Raw genomic sequence first — 17,522 nt, 5'->3', positions numbered from 1 at the left:
ATTGGACGCACTCTAGCATACAGTTTCTGACATAGAGGAACCACAACAAAGTTGGACGGTAGACATGCCAGATACCCAAATTAACGTGTAGAAGCACTACAAAAGGGGCATTTTCATAATATGGGCCCTTTAAGGATCAAAAAGAATCCATCAATGGCGTTCTGCAAGTCATTTTGATTGGTTGGTCCTTGTGAAGAGGAGAATAAAATATATTCGTACCAATATCAGTTTACAATCAAACCTTTTTGAGTTGACCTTGTGTAAACAGAGTCAAAGGACATTGTGCAACAATTTTTTCCACAGTACCTGTCGTCCACTGCTGAACATCTGACACCCATTACTGAATCAGAATCAGGTTTATTGGCCAAGTAAGTTTGCACAAACAAGGAATTTGACTCGGTAAAGTGGCTCTCAGTATGCTTACACAGAATACACATCACAAAACAAAAAAGTACAATACGAACAGTCACAAAAACAATACAAAATACAAACAGTGCGACAGTCTAAGAAAAAAAAATGCAGGTATAACACGTATGTGAATTACGGTTATACAGTGAAGTGAAATAAGATAACCATAATTAAATATGATTATAATATATATTATATTATATATAATATAATTTCGGGAGAAACTGTACAGTGTTTATTATAAAGATCCAGGGTTATTGCACAGTGTCAGTGGGTTGGCTGTTCAGAAGTGAGACAGCGAGAGGGAAGAAACTGTTTTTGTGCCTGGAGGTTTTGGTGAACAGAGACCTGTAGCGCCTCCCAGAGGGGAGGAGATGGAACAGGTTGTGCCCAGGATGTGAGGGGTCTGCAGTTATCTTTCCTGCCCGTTTCCTGACTCTGGAGGTGTACAGGTCCTGGATGGTGGGCAGGTTGGCACCGATGATCTTTCCTGCAGTCCTGACTGTCCGTTGAAGTCTGTTCTTGTCTAATTCGGTGGCCGATCCAAACCAGACAGTTAGTGATGTGCAGAGAACAGACTCGATGACAGCTGTGTAAAACAGGATCAGTAGCTCCTGAGGCAGGTTGAGTTTCCTCAGCTGGCGCAGGAAGTACAACCTCTGCTGGGCCTTTTTGATGATTTTATTTATGTTGGGTTCCCACTTCAGGTCCCGGGAGATTCTGGATCCCAGAAACCTGAACGATTCCACAGCCAACACTGTACTGTTGAGTATGGTGAGGGGCTGCAGTGCTGGGGGGCTCCTCCTGAAGTCCACTGTCATCTCCACGGTTTTGAGCGTGTTCAGCTCTAGGTTGTTTTGACTGCACCATAGGACCAGCTGTTCGACTTCCTGCCTGTATGCAGACTCATCATTATCCCTGATGAGGCCGATGACTGAAGTGTCGTCTGCAAATTTAAGGATTTTGACAGATGGGTCTCCTGAGGTGCAGTCGTTCGTGTAGAGAGAGAAGAGCAGTGGGGAGAGCACGCATCCCTGAGGTGCACCAGTGCTCACTGACCGGGTGCTGGATGTTAGTTCACCCAGCCTCACCTGCTGCTTCCTGCTGAAATCAACAAACAGCATCCTTGCATAGGTCCCTGGGGAGTAGGTGTTGCAGGATGTAGTGCAGCCCCATGTTGACTGCATCATCCACTGACCTGTTTGCCCGGTAAGCAAACTGCAGGGGGTCCAGCAGGGGGCCTGTGATGCCCTTCAGATGGGTCAACACCAGTCTTTCGAGGGAGATCATGACCACAGACGTCAGGGCGACGGGCCTGTAGTCATTCAGTCCAGTGATGCAATGTTTCCTAGGGACTGGGATGATGGTGTAGCGTTTGAAGCAGGAGGGGACTTCACACAGCTCCAGAGATCTGTTGAAGATCCGTGTGAAGATGGGGGCCAGCTGCTTGGCACAGGCTTTCAGACAGGAGGGTCTGAAGGTCTCGTCCTTGTCTTAGCACGAGAGAGTGACACACCGTGGCAGCCATCAGCGGCGCCATCTTGTGTCTTCACACAAGTAGACAGAAATAAACAGTATAAATTAAACGTTGTAAAAATTGCTAACACTATGTTTGATGGGGGGCATCATTATACATAACAGAGGAAAACTTTGCACATGTATTTCGTGAGACAGGTGACAGGTGAGTTGGCTCTTAAAGCCGTATAGTTTACGGATCCCATCCACTGCAAAAGCCAACATGGAGGGTGTGCACGCAGGGCACTGAATGCTGCACCTGAAACAGCCCCTCAACTTCAAATTTGGCATTGGTCTATTCCAGTAATGCATTTATCATGGTATCCCCACATATTTTAACAATCTGCTAGAAAAATACATAAAAATCAAACACTATATCACAGTAAATATATGGTAAACATATGGCAAGCAGTGGGTGATTACTTCCATTTTATACTCACCGGCCTACGACTTTTTTGCGATGTTCAGGCATGCTAACAAAAGCTTGTTGTGACATTCCCAGAGCTGCTAGATCAACAATGTCCACTGAAAAAGAATATAACTGCATAACCCTGAAATTCAAAGACAAAAAAAAAATATTTCAATGCACAAGCAATCTTAAATGATAATACTGCATAGATGTTTTTCCAAAAAAAACATTTAGATTCCTTCCAATCAAATTTACCTGCCTTCCTGTGGAAAAAGTTGTTTTCCCTGTTGAACAATCACAGCAGGGAAGCATGATTGATCAAAATTATTTCAGTGTGATATTAACTTGTATTTCAACCAGCATACTTTGGGGATTTAATAAAAATGTCTATTTGGTATATTATATAAAATGGTGTTTCTGGTATGTAACTTAAAAGTACCTCTTTAATGGTAGGATAATTTCTCTCCCTCATCTTCCTCGATGTATGTGGATGGTGGTAGTGGCCTCAATCGGCTTCTCTTTCTCTCCAGTTCTCCTTTTTGGGAGAGTATGCGCTTCCTGTTCCTCATCAAGCAAAACAAACTGTTCGGTCCAAGTTTTTGACGTTGCTGAAACTCCTCTAGATTCACTTGGATCCTCCTTGATTAAAATACAGAACATAGCAATTGTTTTATAAAATGAATCGCAACGCCCTAACATCTTGTTTTGAAAACATTATTGTTATATTGCATACTATAAATTAAACCTAATTGATCTGATATTGTGGAGTAATGGTAGACAAATACACTCCTTGTTAATCTAAAGTATTCATAAATCAAAGTTAAATCATAAACCATCCTTAATTTGAGAAAACAAAATCAAATTAAATAGAATCTGTTACATGTGCATCCGATGTCTATCTGATACATGTGCAAACTATAGTAAGACCAATTCTCAGTGTCTACAAGAAGCCTCAGAGCCGAACGCCCTCGGATGTTTCCTGCTTTGCAACCTAACCTGCGTGAGATCACTGGATATGTGAGCCGTCACGTATGCATTAGCAGCCTTGAACCACCAGATAGCACTGTTGATATAAGACGCAAATCTTATCAGACCTGGAAACCGAAAACAATGACTCAATGCTCCATTGATTTTTTTGATTTTTGATTTTTATTTAGAAAAGTTAAGTTACAAAAACATGAATAGAAAAACATAAAATATCAAATCTGTTCACAAGACAAGTCAGAGAAAGTAAGACAAGACAGAGAAATCCATATAAATAGGATAGGATAGAGGATAAATAAACAAAAAGTTGGACTCATTTCACGTCTACATTCAATAAAGGTTCCGTCCTGAGGGGGTCAGAGGTCATGTGTTTATCCGAGGAGTGAAACAGAGCTTCATGTTGCTGTTCGAAGGGAAATCAGCTGGACTGGGTTGGTTTAATGGCGGCTCTCTTTTTCCTTCTGGAAGGAAACAGCAAAACAAAGAGAGAAAACATCAGACACATCCCAGTGGTGTGATGATGGGATTATGTTAAGAGTTATTTTCATTAGTGGTCTCAAGATGATGCTTGGATTCAGAGTATGCGTCGTGTGTGTACTCACAGGATCTTACGCAAGAGGGCTTTCACTGCTTTCAAATCGGGGTTCAGGCAGAGACGTCCTGTGTCGGTGGTGACACTGTTGAAATGGACATGAACAGGTGAGATCATTTGAAAAACGGATAATGGATGAATGAATAAAATATAATATAAAAAGTGATCTGCCTGTAAACAGTTTCAATCATGTCTAGATGTCTGAGCTACAGGGTCTTCTCATCACATCCCACATTCTTAAAAGGTGTCTCTTACACAATCTCCTGTCTGTTACAGAAGCTGTTGGGCTGGTAGATCTGGATTTCCTTCAACTTCGACCCGCCAATGCCATTACGGGTACCCTGACACAGACAGTTCTGACCGGGTTCTCTGACTGTAGAGGAAGAAAAAAACATTAGAATCAATCACAGTTCTTTTGAGTTTCAGCTTCCAGCTCCAACACAGTGAGATGAGAGATTAAAATACTTACTCATGGCTGTAGAGATGCAGACCGCAGCAGCCAGGAGCAGGAGCACTTTCATGATGCTGGACATTGTTGGTTTTCTTCTTGGGTCTTGGTGGTAGAAGTGATCGGTGATGAGACCAGTGAGTGTCAAAGTCAGACGAGTGTGTTGATAGATGTGTGAGGGGTCGCCTTAAATATGCTCTCAAGCCACATACATCACCACCGCTGTCATCAAGGGGAAAGTTTGGCGAGTGGAAAGTGAAACTTCAAAAAGCCACAAGAGAGAAGAAGTGGCTCACACATTCCACTATCAGGCTTTCCATCTCAGTTGGTTAAAAACCATTTGACCAGATTAGAGATGAATGGTATACATTTGATTTTATGTATCAGAATAAAAGAGGAAAAAAAAGAGAACCAGCAAACAATCAAACTTCTATACCCAAACTTTGAACAGAGCTTTTAATATATGCAGCACATTAATACACACACACACACACACACACACACACACACACACACACACACACACACACACACACACACACACACACACACACACACACACACAACAACAACAACAACACACACACACACACATCCCACACACACAAGGGGAGATATTATGGAGATATATTGTCAGACAAGATTCTATCTGTTTGCGTTGACATTTTAAGTTATTTGGTGGGTGGTTCTCGACATGACTGAGACAAGTGCAGTCAGTTCCTAAAGTGTTGAGGTGATTTGCCAGTACCATGCCAATCAGGAGGGTTGTTTGAATATTGAGATTATTCTTTAAAATAAAAAATAGATCACTCTTATTATATATTGGCTTTATAAAGCTAAATCAGTAACATAATATATGTGTACAACAATAATATTTGTGTGTTCCTATTAAGCTGAATTGGGTTACTAAGACACTGAACTCAATACGTGGACCTGGTATCTCAAGGAAATCACGACAAATTACATCCCTTCTGCAACAATGAGGGAAATAAGGTCAATAAAAAAACTATTTTGCTACTCAGATTGACTTCTTTTGTGTTTGTATATGTGTGGGCGTGTGGCAATGCACAGTTTAGGTCGGGGGTGTTTGTGGTTGAAGACATGAGTCATTTCTTTTATTTTCCCCTGTGCTGTCAGGGTAGTTGCACTGGGTTTTTCTCTAACATTGTTCTCAGGTGATACAGTCCTGTTTTAATATAACACGGCCATCGCACAGAAATAAACACATGATGCATGTCCGGTCAAGGTCACCGGTTTGAAAGGATATGTTTGGTTCCGGCTGGGGTTTTTGTCTGGATTGTGAGTTTCGCTTTAACGTCCTCTTTGACATTTCTAAACAAAGGAAAATCCCATCTCCCTTTTTCCCTTTTGATTTAGTCTATCCACTATCGCCTTTCTTCTGCATGAAGGCCACACAGCTGCAAACAAGCTGAAACTAAAGGAAGATCACATGTGAAGGACAATAAATTATACTGATAATCCTACTTTCTACGAACACTACTGTTGATAAGAATGAGAAGGGAAAACAATGGAAAATGAAAATATCTGCTGAATTGTTCCATCTCTATATTGTCCTGCTGCTACTACAGTTTGTCTGTAGTCTTATAGATATTTCAAGTTTGAATAGGTTTTCATATTTCTAGAAATGTCAGAAATGACCATCACCAAAGCTGTGTGAGTGAAAACACATTTTATTACAACGTGGTTGACTTGGACCTTTAAACTATGATGTGTTTGTTTTTTAAATATCTGGGAAAGTGTTGGAGCCATTAATCATTCAATCTAAATCCCCCCCAAAATCATATTATGTATTTATAGCTATAGATCAGTACACTGTCACATTGTAATCCCCCCGGACAGACTGCACTTAGCAAGCTTAAAATTTTGAATGTCCATTACAACACAGTGTTCATTGGAAATATATCTTTTTTGTGTTTGCACAATTTACTGTGGGGGGGGGGGGGGGGGGGGGAGTATAAGGGGAAATTCCACCTAAAACCATCTTTAATAATTCAGGTTCCCTTCTTGAGAAGCAGCTCATAACTTCACAAAGAGCAAATGTTACCCCAAAGGAACTAATAACGTCAGCCGCATCCTTTGTAGCCGGCATGCTGCAAACAGGCGCCGGCTACACAGCCCCGTGTGGTTGCACTTCTCGTTTCATTTAAAAAGAGCGTTTCCTACGATCTGCAGACAAGGTTGGATGAAATAATTGTGCAACAAGTGAATGGCTACAATTTAATTTGTAAAGCGTCAAATCGCAATGATCTTATCTTTACATATCTGAGAGAGTCAAGATATTCTCTACCCCACAAAAAAGACTGTATTGAAATCCTTTAAACTGACCACAGTTAAAGTACGTCTTTATGAGTATTCACTCCAGATGCAGACAGTGATGTGGGGAAAGAGAAGGTGATACAGCAAAGATCCCAGCGATGAGTCAAACTCTCTATGCAGCAAAATAGGTTATGTTTTAAGCAGTGTTTTATTGTTTGTTTGCAGGACTGCACAAAAACAACTCATCCCAAGACCCAGGAAGGAACCCAGATGGGACAAAACAGAACCAATCAAATGTGAGTAAGTGAAGTGAGACACACAAGAATTTCTATCAGACATTTTCTTATGTATTATTACTTTAAAAACATTGACACACTTTTTCGTAATGTAAAACTGTTTCGATGTTGTGAATATTGGAATTTCAATGTGGCATCTTGTCCTGGGAGACGGATCCCTCACATGATGGGACTCTCTCTTAGGTTTCTACCTTTTCTTCTTCTTTTAAAATAGTCTTTAGGTGGTTCTTCTTGCTCTCGGGGGTTAAGAACAGAGGATGTCGGATGACCTAAATTTCCAACGGGATTAATAAAGTATCCATCATCTTGTTAAGTCCTATGAGACGAATATGGTTGATTGATGATTGAAGAGGAGTTTCAGAATAAAACAACATGGATAGAGAGTCAACAGAACAGGTGCAGTTTCTAACACAACTGGATTGTAGGAAACACTGTCTTTGTGGTACGGAGATGATGGTGATAGGTCAAAGGTCAGTCATCAGTTTCACTGGTAAGTGGAAGCTGGACAGTTCCTGTGTGGTTTCTACATGTGGTTGCTTCTCTCCACCACGTGGTTGAGATTAGTCGTGTTAGATGTTTCATATTCCATAAAGGTCCTCCATTAATTATCATATGTATATGTATAAATACACGTATTCAGATTTTTTTTTACCTCATTTGCCGAGTAGTAACAATTACAAAACTGTTTATTTTAACTAAGTTTAAGAAGTTTTCATGAGTATGAAAATGCATACTGTTCAGTTTACAGTGTTTAAATATTTGATCTATATGTTTATATGATATATACAGTTTTGATTGGCAACAAGGTCCAGTGACAGAGACTGTGGTTGTGTGTTTCTGAAAACATCGACCAGCATGTTCCCCCCTCTGTTCCGACATTAGCGTGTGCGTGTGCGTGTGTGTGTGCGTGTGCGTGTGTGTGTGCGTGTGTGTGTGCGTGTGTGTGTCGGGCAGACGTGAACAGCAGACACATGTCAGATGTCTGTTGTTGGGGGAGACTCCCTGTGTGCTGACCATCAGACAAAGGCTCGTAAATTAGGCCTTCACGCAATGCTGAGACCAGCCTAGAGTGTCCCCTCTAATAAAAAAAACCAGCATGGAGATCTTATCTCCATGTGGTAGCAAATCACTTCCTGGGTCCATCCAGGACCCCATCTCTCAGCTGCTCCCTGATATCTGACTTCTGACCTTCAATTGGCTGATAGCCAACTGACCCCTGACCCCCCTCCTTGAGAAGGTACAAAACAGCTGAGACCCCTCAGAACACTCTCTTTTACTCCGATGCTGACGTTGCCACTAGACCCCCCCCCCGGGGTCTTCCTAGTCAACCCAGTAAGCTAATGGAGGCGATAAGACGTTTGTTTAACTCAATTCATATTTCTTTCTTTTTGTCTCAGTCGAAGTTTTATTTTGATAGGACTTTTTGCTGTTTAAACTTGAAAAGACCAAACAGGAATCTCACTCGCGGGACGAGTGAGACACGGACTTTTATTCTTTTTCCCACACGATCTACAACGGCTACAAGCAGCCGCACGTCCCTGTAAGGCAGCACGATCTCCGCTGCTGCAGAAGAAGACGAAGCTTCATCCCGTCACGGAGCACGACGTATCCGCTCCTGCTCGGCCCAGCTGCGGAGCTCACGGGAGCTTGTCTGAGAGACTACAAGTTATTCACTGAACTTCCGGGATATTCGCGTCAACGCGCATGCACCCCACGAAACTATGGTTACAGTAAGAGAGTTTATATTGTCCGGGCAGATGTTAGTCTTAATACGTAGCGTATTGTTTAATACGTGAGTGTATTTGTTTGCGGGACCTCCGGGTCTCATTGTCTTAGCCACGGCGAGTCGCCACTTCCGGGTTACGGCCGTGTTACAGTTTGAGCGCCGCGAGAAAAGCCTCCGGCCGCGCCGTTAACGTCTGTGTGAGTCTGCAGTGATTTTACCGATCAAACTTCAGCACACAACGCCGTTTGGGTGCTGAGTGGTAAGGTAACTGTAAACTTGTTTCTGGCGGTATTTTTAAGAGCCTCTTTGTCCTCTCCTTACATGTTCTCTCTCTGTCTCTCTCTTCTCCTGAACCTGTTTACACAAACGTTCCGATCTGTATATACAGTTCATGTCACATAGATAAATCTATACTTAGAGAGGCTGAACACATCTGGAAGCAATTCGGCCCCAAAGCCAAGCAGAGATAAGAAATTCTCTTTGTCTGAAAATCCCTTTGTGTAACTCATGTGGCGATCGCCATTGTGAGCTCAGGCCACAAGGTCATTAACATAAACTCAATTTTGAATAACGCCAGTTAAACCACCATTTTGAGAGTCTATTATTGCCACGCCTTCTCTCTCTCTCTCCTCCCATTCTGGCTCTGATTTCCAAAGCGGCTCCGCCATCTTGTTTTGTAGTCACCACCATTTTGAGAGTTTTTAGGCCTAATGACTCCTTGAGTCATTGTCTGCCTCCATCTTAGATGTGACGTCACCACGTGACTACGTCATCGCCACGCCCCCCTTTTCTCTCTCTCTCTCACACACACACAGACACACTGATAGACACATACACAGACAGACACACATACACAGATACACATAGATGGACCATAGGTTACATGTGTTTCTAAATTGTGATAAATGCTGCTGCTGTTGTGATCTTTGAAATATTGGAGTTTGTTAAGATGATGAATCATTAAATAACACTAACTTTATTTCACATACACACACATAGACACACACACACAGAGAGACACTTTGACACAGACACACACACACAGAGACAGACATACATAGGTAGACCGCAGGTTTTACATGTATTTTCTGAATTGTGATAAGTGCTGCTACTGTGGTTATCTTTGAAATATTGGAGTTTGTTAAAATGATGAATCATTAAATAACATTAACTTTATTTCCCCTTTTTAATAAATGCTTTTGTAATTAAAGTATCTGTAGTCTGTGATTATCCAAGGTCCAGCCGTTTCTCGGAGAGGGCTCCACGGAGCCCTCTCCGAGAAACGGATACGTAGAAGCATACTGGAGCCTTTAGGCTGACTACACATCTAACGACTCACGTCTAACCCTACAGACAGACTCCTGTGGATAATCTTTTATGCCATTGTTTAGATGCGCTTACTCTCCAGCCCTGTAAGTAGTTATAGGATCTGTCAGCTAGAGCTGTGTTGTACTTTTTGAACAACATCTTGTTGAAGCAATATTGCTATGTTGTAATGAGTTCCCTGCATACTCTTGAATGAAGACACACTGCTTTTCCATCTGAAATTTGCCATGGAAATATGACACATTTTCAATAACTTTGTTTAGTTGGAGTTTATGTAACTCACCTGAACCAGCTGCAGATCAATGGTAGTGTTGGTCCTTAGGTCCATCACTGTGTAACTGCCAAACTTGGCACAATGTCTTTCAAAAAGAGATGCAAGTAGTTATTATTTTACTTTATATGTCATTTCACATGGCATTATATGATTTGTTGTTTTCTTAGTAACCCTTTGTCAAAACAATGACATTTTCATAAAAAAGTAACAGTCAGTATTACGTATCTGGTGAGTCAGCCCTCAAGTCACCACCTAGGATGACTTTCTGTTGATGACATAACTGGTCCAACATGCCGTCCTGCGCTGTTTTCCAGCTGTGCACGATTGCAGGCTCGATGTACGACCGGGCGGGCCTTCGAAATGTGTCATAATGAAACATCCTCAACTGCATTGCCCGGAAGATCTGAGTTCAAAAAAGACACAGGACTCTTTGCTTTAGTAATGCTTTTCGAATTGTGTGTGTATATACTACTGAACTAATATATACAATTTCCCTCCTCAAATTCAGATGATAATATCCTATGATCAAATTATTTACTACAAGTGAATTAAGTTGTGAATTAAGGTAAAGTCAATTAACAATTACCTTCTCCAGTTTGAATAAAGATGCACCAGTGGCATACACTGCAGCTGCGAGTTGGATGTTCCCAACAGGAGTGCTACCAAGAAGAGGCTGACTATTCCATTTTCTGTAGAACTCACAGTGTGGGCACTTTTGTTCTACAGAGAGGAATGTCCCAACCGATCTGACACATCTGCACATCTGACACCCGCCGACACACAGGACACACCTCAAACAGCTCCAGGAGGCAGTTTTCATATACAATATATGTGGGTGTCTTATGAACAGGCGTGGAAGATTCCTTTCTTTTAGAAAGACAAAGATTTCATCAAAAGGCTGCAACAGCTAAAATAAGTGTAGAATGGTAAACCATATTGAGTCACTCACGTCACATCTGCTGAGTCAGTCAAGACTGTGGCCGAGTCATCAGGATCATAGGTAGAATCATTTGGCTCTCCGAAGTCCCCCTCCAAGCGAGGTCTCTTACCAGGCCTCTTCATTGGGGTCGATGTTAGGAATGGCTGTGATGCTTTGAAGGCCACAGATGAGGTCCCAACACCGACATCACTGCAGGGCATAGCTGTCTGTGTGGCTATGATAAAACAGACATTCAGTATCCGTGGAGTCACAACAAATGAGATGCTGTTACAACTTTAACACGGAGACACAATCAATGACCAGTGTTGGGGAGTAACGGAATACATGTAACGGCGTTACGTATTTAGAATACAAATTATGAGTAACTGTATTCCGTTACAGTTACAAATTAAATAGATGGTATTCAGAATACAGTTACATTGTTGAAATCAGTGGATTACATGACGGTACTTCTCTGTTTCACGAGTTTAATCACTGTCTCGTAAATCCACCGGAGGCAAAGCCCCCAGGAAGCAGCTGGAGACCAGGGCTGCCGTAAGATCGCCCGGGCCCCCGGCGGCGTGAAGGAGCCTCACCGCGACCGGCTCGGGACCGTTACAGGCCCGGGACCGTGGCTCTGAGAGAGTTCCGTCGCTACCAGAAATCTACGGAGCTGCTGATCCGCAAGCTGCCCTTCCAGCGCCTGGTGAGAGAAGACCGACCTGCGCTTCCAGAGCTCCGCTGTCATGGCTCTGCAGGAGGCCAGCGAGGCACGCCGGGTTCACACCGGACGCTGAAGCGACGCTAAAATAATATCACCCGTTGACCCAGTAGTATAAAAGCATATGGTCACTTGTTGCTCCAACATTAACTGCAACAGCGTCCCAATTTAATGTCATCTATCTTCAAGAACTTCTCCGCTGTTTGCTCCGTTCAATGTCGGGTGTAGAGGGTAAATGACGTATTCTCCGCCCCCCCCCCCTCTCTTTTTATCTTTATGACTGCTTGTGTGTCTGTATGGAGGGGGGCATTTAATAATGTGATCGGTCAAATTGGTAAATTTAAAACTCCAGGACAACAGAAGGGGAATACAAACTATGGGATGCATGCTTTATCATTTATATCATATAAAATATGTCATCAATATCGTTTAAAATCATTTTTCAGTGTGTTTCCTGGAGCGATACGCTCGCGTCAAGCGCAAAAAATAGACTCGACGCCGAAACGATCGCTGCTCGGCGCGAGGCAGCCTTGGCGCAGGGCGGGGCTTCAGCCTCCGGTGGGACCGGCACAGAGGTGGGAGTGGATGGGAGCCGGACATCCAGCTGGCCCGACGCATCGGCGGAGAGAGATTTTAAACTGCTGCTGCTCCACTGACTATAACAACGCCGCAATCATACACTTAAAAAATGCAATACAAACCGGAAGTATTCCAAGTATTCAGAATACGTTACTCAGATTAGTTAATGTAATGGAATACGTTACAGATTACATTTTTGTGCATGTATTCTGTATTCTGTAACGGAATACGTTTTGAAAGTATCCTTCCCAACACTGTCAATGACATGACGAAGTAACTGAGGGTAAACAAACCTGTACTTTTGTAGTGAGGTCGCAGTGTTTTCACAGAAAGCTGCGTACCATGTGTACGTTTCTCTGGTGGATCCGTCTGGCATGCTACGTCATGTAGCCTAGCACTGTGAACAGATGTGTCTGCCTAAACACCAAAATCAGCAATGTTATTCATGTTTGTACAACTGTCATGCATACAAGGATACAAGGACAAATTTTCCCCAACTAGGGCTGGTAGTGATTAATCGTTCTATTCCCGCACATTATGACAACAACATCTTCCGCGCGACTTCCCTCAGCAGATGAGTGTAACGGAGGCAGGAGGCTACGGCGCATGCTAACTTAGCTGCAAGTTAGCTCCAGCCCAGCATATGTAGCAGGAGTTGGAACATGTGCCGGAGCTCACTTCCAGCCCAGTGCTGCCGTGGGAAAAATCGGCGCCACAGTACTCACGGGAAGAGACGACGGAGGAGAGGCAAACAGTGTGGAGAGCACAACACACACGAAACTGCCGTGCGAACACCGTTCACCGTGGACTCCGACGCCGTCTTCTCGCTAAGACTCGCCAGCCATCCGCGATTAATTGTTCAATAACGTTATTAATAGTCCAACATGAAAACTCCTGTAAAGTCTCATCCCTGTCCCCAACCACTACATACTAGCCCCCCACCCCCACACACACGCCACAACGTGCTAACGTCACTAGCCTCCACACAAAATGTCTAAAAGAAGCAAATACCAGAATTATTTAAAAAAAATACTTACATTTCCCTCGTCTTGAGTGTTGCGACGGAATGATGGCACCAACCCCTCTTTGAAGAACGACTTGGTCGCGTATCCGGTGTTATATTGGCCCAGGTTGGTAAAACAGTCTGATGAAAAGTGGTTAGAGCACACTAACAGATATTTGCCAACTCTTGCAGGAACGTTGCCGTCATATATGAACTCAATCCATCTCAATCTTGTGTCTTCTGAAGCTGGAGTCACATGAAGAGCTTTGTGCGGATTTGTGCAGCCCAGCACTGAGCACCTCGGTGGTCGAATTTGTTTCATGCTGCTAGATAGCTTATCCAAGTGTTTCCAAGGCTCGCAAGAATGCATTGGCGGCGCAAATCGATGGACCTTCAATAAAGTGGGTGGTTCTTAAATCTATGGTGGTTCCATCCATGGGTGGGTCGAGTGGTGGTGGGGTAGGGCATAGATCTATGGGGCAGTGTTCTACAATGGGTATTGGGCTAAAGTGACGTAGAAAAAGCCAATAATCCCATTGGACGCACTCTAGCATACAGTTTCTGACAAAGAGGAACCACAACAAAGTCGGACGGTAGACATGCCAGATACCCAAATTAACGTGTAGAAGCACTACAAAAGTGGCATTTTCATAATATGGGCCCTTTAAGGCTCAAAAAGAGTCCACCAATGGCGTTCTGCAAGTCATTTTGATTGGTTGGTCCTTGTGAAGAGGAGAATAAAATATATTCGTACCAATATCAGTTTACAATCAAACCTTTTTGTGTTGACCTTGTGTAAACAGAGTCAAAGGACATTGTGCAACAATTTTTTCCACAGTACCTGTCGTCCACTGCTGAACATCTGACACCCATTACTGAATCAGAATCAGGTTTATTGGCCAAGTAAGTTTGCACAAACAGGGAATTTGACTCGGTAAAGTGGCTCTCAGTATGCTTACACAGAATACACAAACAAAACAGTACAATACGAACAGTCACAAAAACAATACAAAATACAAACAGTGCGACAGTGTAAGAAAAAAAAGTGCAGGTATAACACGTATGTGAATTACGGTTATACAGTGAAGTGAAATAAGATAACCATAATTAAATATGATTATAATATATATTATATTATATATAATATAATTTCGGGAGAAACTATACAGTGTTTATTATAAAGATCCAGGGTTATTGCACAGTGTCAGTGGGTTGGCTGTTCAGAAGTGAGACAGCGAGAGGGAAGAAACTGTTTTTGTGCCTGGAGGTTTTGGTGAACAGAGACCTGTAGCGCCTCCCAGAGGGGAGGAGATGGAACAGGTTGTGCCCAGGATGTGAGGGGTCTGCAGTTATCTTTCCTGCCCGTTTCCTGACTCTGGAGGTGTACAGGTCCTGGATGGTGGGCAGGTTGGCACCGATGATCTTTCCTACAGTCCTGACTGTCCGTTGAAGTCTGTTCTTGTCTAATTCGGTGGCCGATCCAAACCAGACAGTTAGTGATGTGCAGAGAACAGACTCGATGACAGCTGTGTAAAACAGGATCAGTAGCTCCTGAGGCAGGTTGAGTTTCCTCAGCTGGCGCAGGAAGTACAACCTCTGCTGGGCCTTTTTGATGATTTTATTTATGTTGGGTTCCCACTTCAGGTCCCGGGAGATTGTGGATCCCAGAAACCTGAACGATTCCACAGCCAACGCTGTACTGTTGAGTATGGTGAGGGGCTGCATCGCTGGGGGGCTCCTCCTGAAGTCCACTGTCATCTCCATGGTTTTGAGCGTGTTCAGCTCTAGGTTGTTTTGACCGCACCACAGGACCAGCTGTTCGACTTCCTGCCTGTATGCAGACTCATCATTATCCCTGATGAGGCCGATGACTGAAGTGTCGTCTGCAAATTTAAGGATTTTGACAGATGGGTCTCCTGAGGTGCAGTCGTTCGTGTAGAGAGAGAAGAGCAGTGGGGAGAGCACGCATCCCTGAGGTGCACCAGTGCTCAATGACCGGGTGCTGGATGTTATTTCACCAAGCCTCACCTGCTGCTTCCTGTCTGTCAGGAAGTTTTTGATCCACTGACGGGTGGAGACAGGCACAGTGAGCTGGATGAGTTTGGTGAGGAGGACTTCTGGGATGATGGTGTTAAACGCCGAGCTGAAATCCACAAACAGCATCCTTGCATAGGTCCCTGGGGAGTCGAGGTGTTGCAGGATGTAGTGCAGCCCCATGTTGACTGCATCATCCACTGACCTGTTTGCCTGGTAAGCATGCAGGGGGTCCAGCAGGGGGCCTGTGATGCCCTTCAGATGGGTCAACACCAGTCTTTCGAGGGATTTCATGACCACAGACGTCAGGGCGACGGGCCTGTAGTCATTCAGTCCAGTGATGCAATGTTTCCTAGGGACTGGGATGATGGTGGAGCGTTTGAAGCAGGAGGGGACTTCACACAGCTCCAGAGATCTGTTGAAGATCTGTGTGAAGATGGGGGCCAGCTGCTTGGCACAGGCTTTCAGACAGGAGGGTCTGAAGGTCTCGTCCTTGTCTTAGCACGAGAGAGTGACATACCTTGGCAGCCATCAGCGGCGCCATCTTGTGTCTTCACACAAGTAGACAGAAATAAACAGTATACATTAAAAGTTGTAAGTATTGCTAACACTATGTTTGATGGGGGGCATCATTATACATAACAGAGGAAAATTTTGCACATGTATTTCGTGAGACAGGTGACAGGTGAGTTGGCTCTTAAAGCCGTATAGTTTACGGATCCCATCCACTGCAAAAGCCAACATGGAGGGTGTGCACGCAGGGCACTGAATGCTGCACCTGAAACAGCCCCTCAACTTCAAATTTGGCATTGGTCTATTCCAGTAATGCATTTATCATGGTATCCCCACATATTTTACAATCTGCCAGAAAAATACATAAAAATCAAACACTATATCACAGTTAATATATGGTAAACATATGGCAAGCAGTGGGTAATTACTTCCATTTTATACTCACCGGCCTACGACTTTTTTGCGATGTTCAGGCATGCTAACAAAAGCTTGTTGTGACATTCCCAGAGCTGCTAGATCAACAATGTCCACTGAAAAAGTATATGACTGCATAACCATGAAATTCAAAGACAAAAAAAAATTATTTCAATGCACAAGCAATCTTAAATGATAATACTGCATAGATGTTTTTCCAAAAAAAACATTTAGATTCCTTCCAATCAAATTTACCTGCCTTCCTGTGGAAAAACTTGTATTTCAACCAGCATACTTTGGGGATTTAATAAAAATGTCTATTTGGTGTATTATATAAAATGGTGTTTCTGGTATGTAACTTAAAAGTACCTCTTTAATGGTAGGATAATTTCTCTCCCTCATCTTCCTCGATGTATGTGGATGGTGGTAGTGGCCTCAATTGGCTTTTCTTTCTCTCCAGTTCTCCTTTTTGGGAGAGTATGCGCTTCCTGTTCCTCATCAAGCAAAACAAACTGTTCGGTCCAAGTTTTTGACGTTGCTGAAACTCCTCTAGATTCACTTGGATCCTCCTTGATTAAAATACAGAACATAGCAATTGTTTTATAAAATGAATCGCAACGCCCTAACATCTTGTTTTGAAAACATTATTGTTATATTGCATACTTTAAATTAAACCAAATTGATCTGATATTGTGGAGTAATGGTAGACAAATACACTCCTTGCTAATCTAAAGTATTCATAAATCAAAGTTAAATCATAAACCATCCTTAATTTGAGAAAACAAAATCAAATTAAATAGAATCTGTTACATGTGCATCTGATGTCTATCTGACACATGTGCAAACTAAAGTAAGACCAATTCTCTGTGTCTACAAGACGCCTCAGAGCCGAACGCCCTCGGATGTTTCCTGCTTTGCAACCTAACCTGCGTGAGATCACTGGCTATGTGAGCCGTCACGTATGCATTAGCAGCCTTGAACCACCAGATAGCACTGTTGATATAAGATGCAAATCTTATCAGACCTGGAAACCGAAAACAATGACTCAATGCTCCATAGATTTTTTGGATTTTTGATTTTTATT

General features: G+C 43.0%; 1 protein-coding gene across 3 annotated transcripts; it reads right to left on the bottom strand.

Annotated features, from left to right (window-relative positions):
- Nucleotides 1–3,504: 3,504 nt before the first annotated feature.
- On the bottom strand, nt 3,505–10,538 carry LOC133011971 (platelet basic protein-like). 3 transcript variants are annotated; one of them, XM_061079921.1, is made up of 5 exons: nt 10,265–10,538; nt 4,378–4,617; nt 4,164–4,281; nt 3,919–3,993; nt 3,505–3,777 (listed from the first exon to the last, which is right to left on the bottom strand). In XM_061079921.1, exons 2-5 carry the CDS (start codon nt 4,439–4,441, stop codon nt 3,735–3,737), a joined length of 300 nt encoding a protein of 99 aa, XP_060935904.1. In that variant the 5' UTR covers nt 4,442–4,617; nt 10,265–10,538; the 3' UTR covers nt 3,505–3,734. The 3 variants fall into 3 exon arrangements, with proteins under 3 accessions (XP_060935904.1, XP_060935905.1, XP_060935903.1); XM_061079922.1 differs by having other exon boundaries at nt 4,378–4,578; XM_061079920.1 differs by lacking the exon at nt 10,265–10,538 and having other exon boundaries at nt 4,378–4,774.
- Nucleotides 10,539–17,522: the final 6,984 nt, after the last annotated feature.

Source organism: Limanda limanda, chromosome 10 (genome assembly GCF_963576545.1).
Source record: "Limanda limanda chromosome 10, fLimLim1.1, whole genome shotgun sequence".
Classification (NCBI taxonomy): Eukaryota; Metazoa; Chordata; class Actinopteri; order Pleuronectiformes; family Pleuronectidae; genus Limanda; species Limanda limanda.
This window is presented reverse-complemented; position numbering and strand designations above follow the sequence as displayed.

Coding starts and splice junctions, on each gene's coding strand:
- LOC133011971 (XM_061079921.1), bottom strand. CDS start 4,441: ATGTCCAGCATCATGAAAGTGCTCCTGCTCCTGGCTGCTGCGGTCTGC. Junction 4,282..4,377: donor CTGCATCTCTACAGCCATGA/GTAAGTATTTTA, acceptor CTTCCTCTACAG/TCAGAGAACCCGGTCAGAAC. Junction 3,778..3,918: donor GCCCTCTTGCGTAAGATCCT/GTGAGTACACAC, acceptor GTTTCCTTCCAG/AAGGAAAAAGAGAGCCGCCA.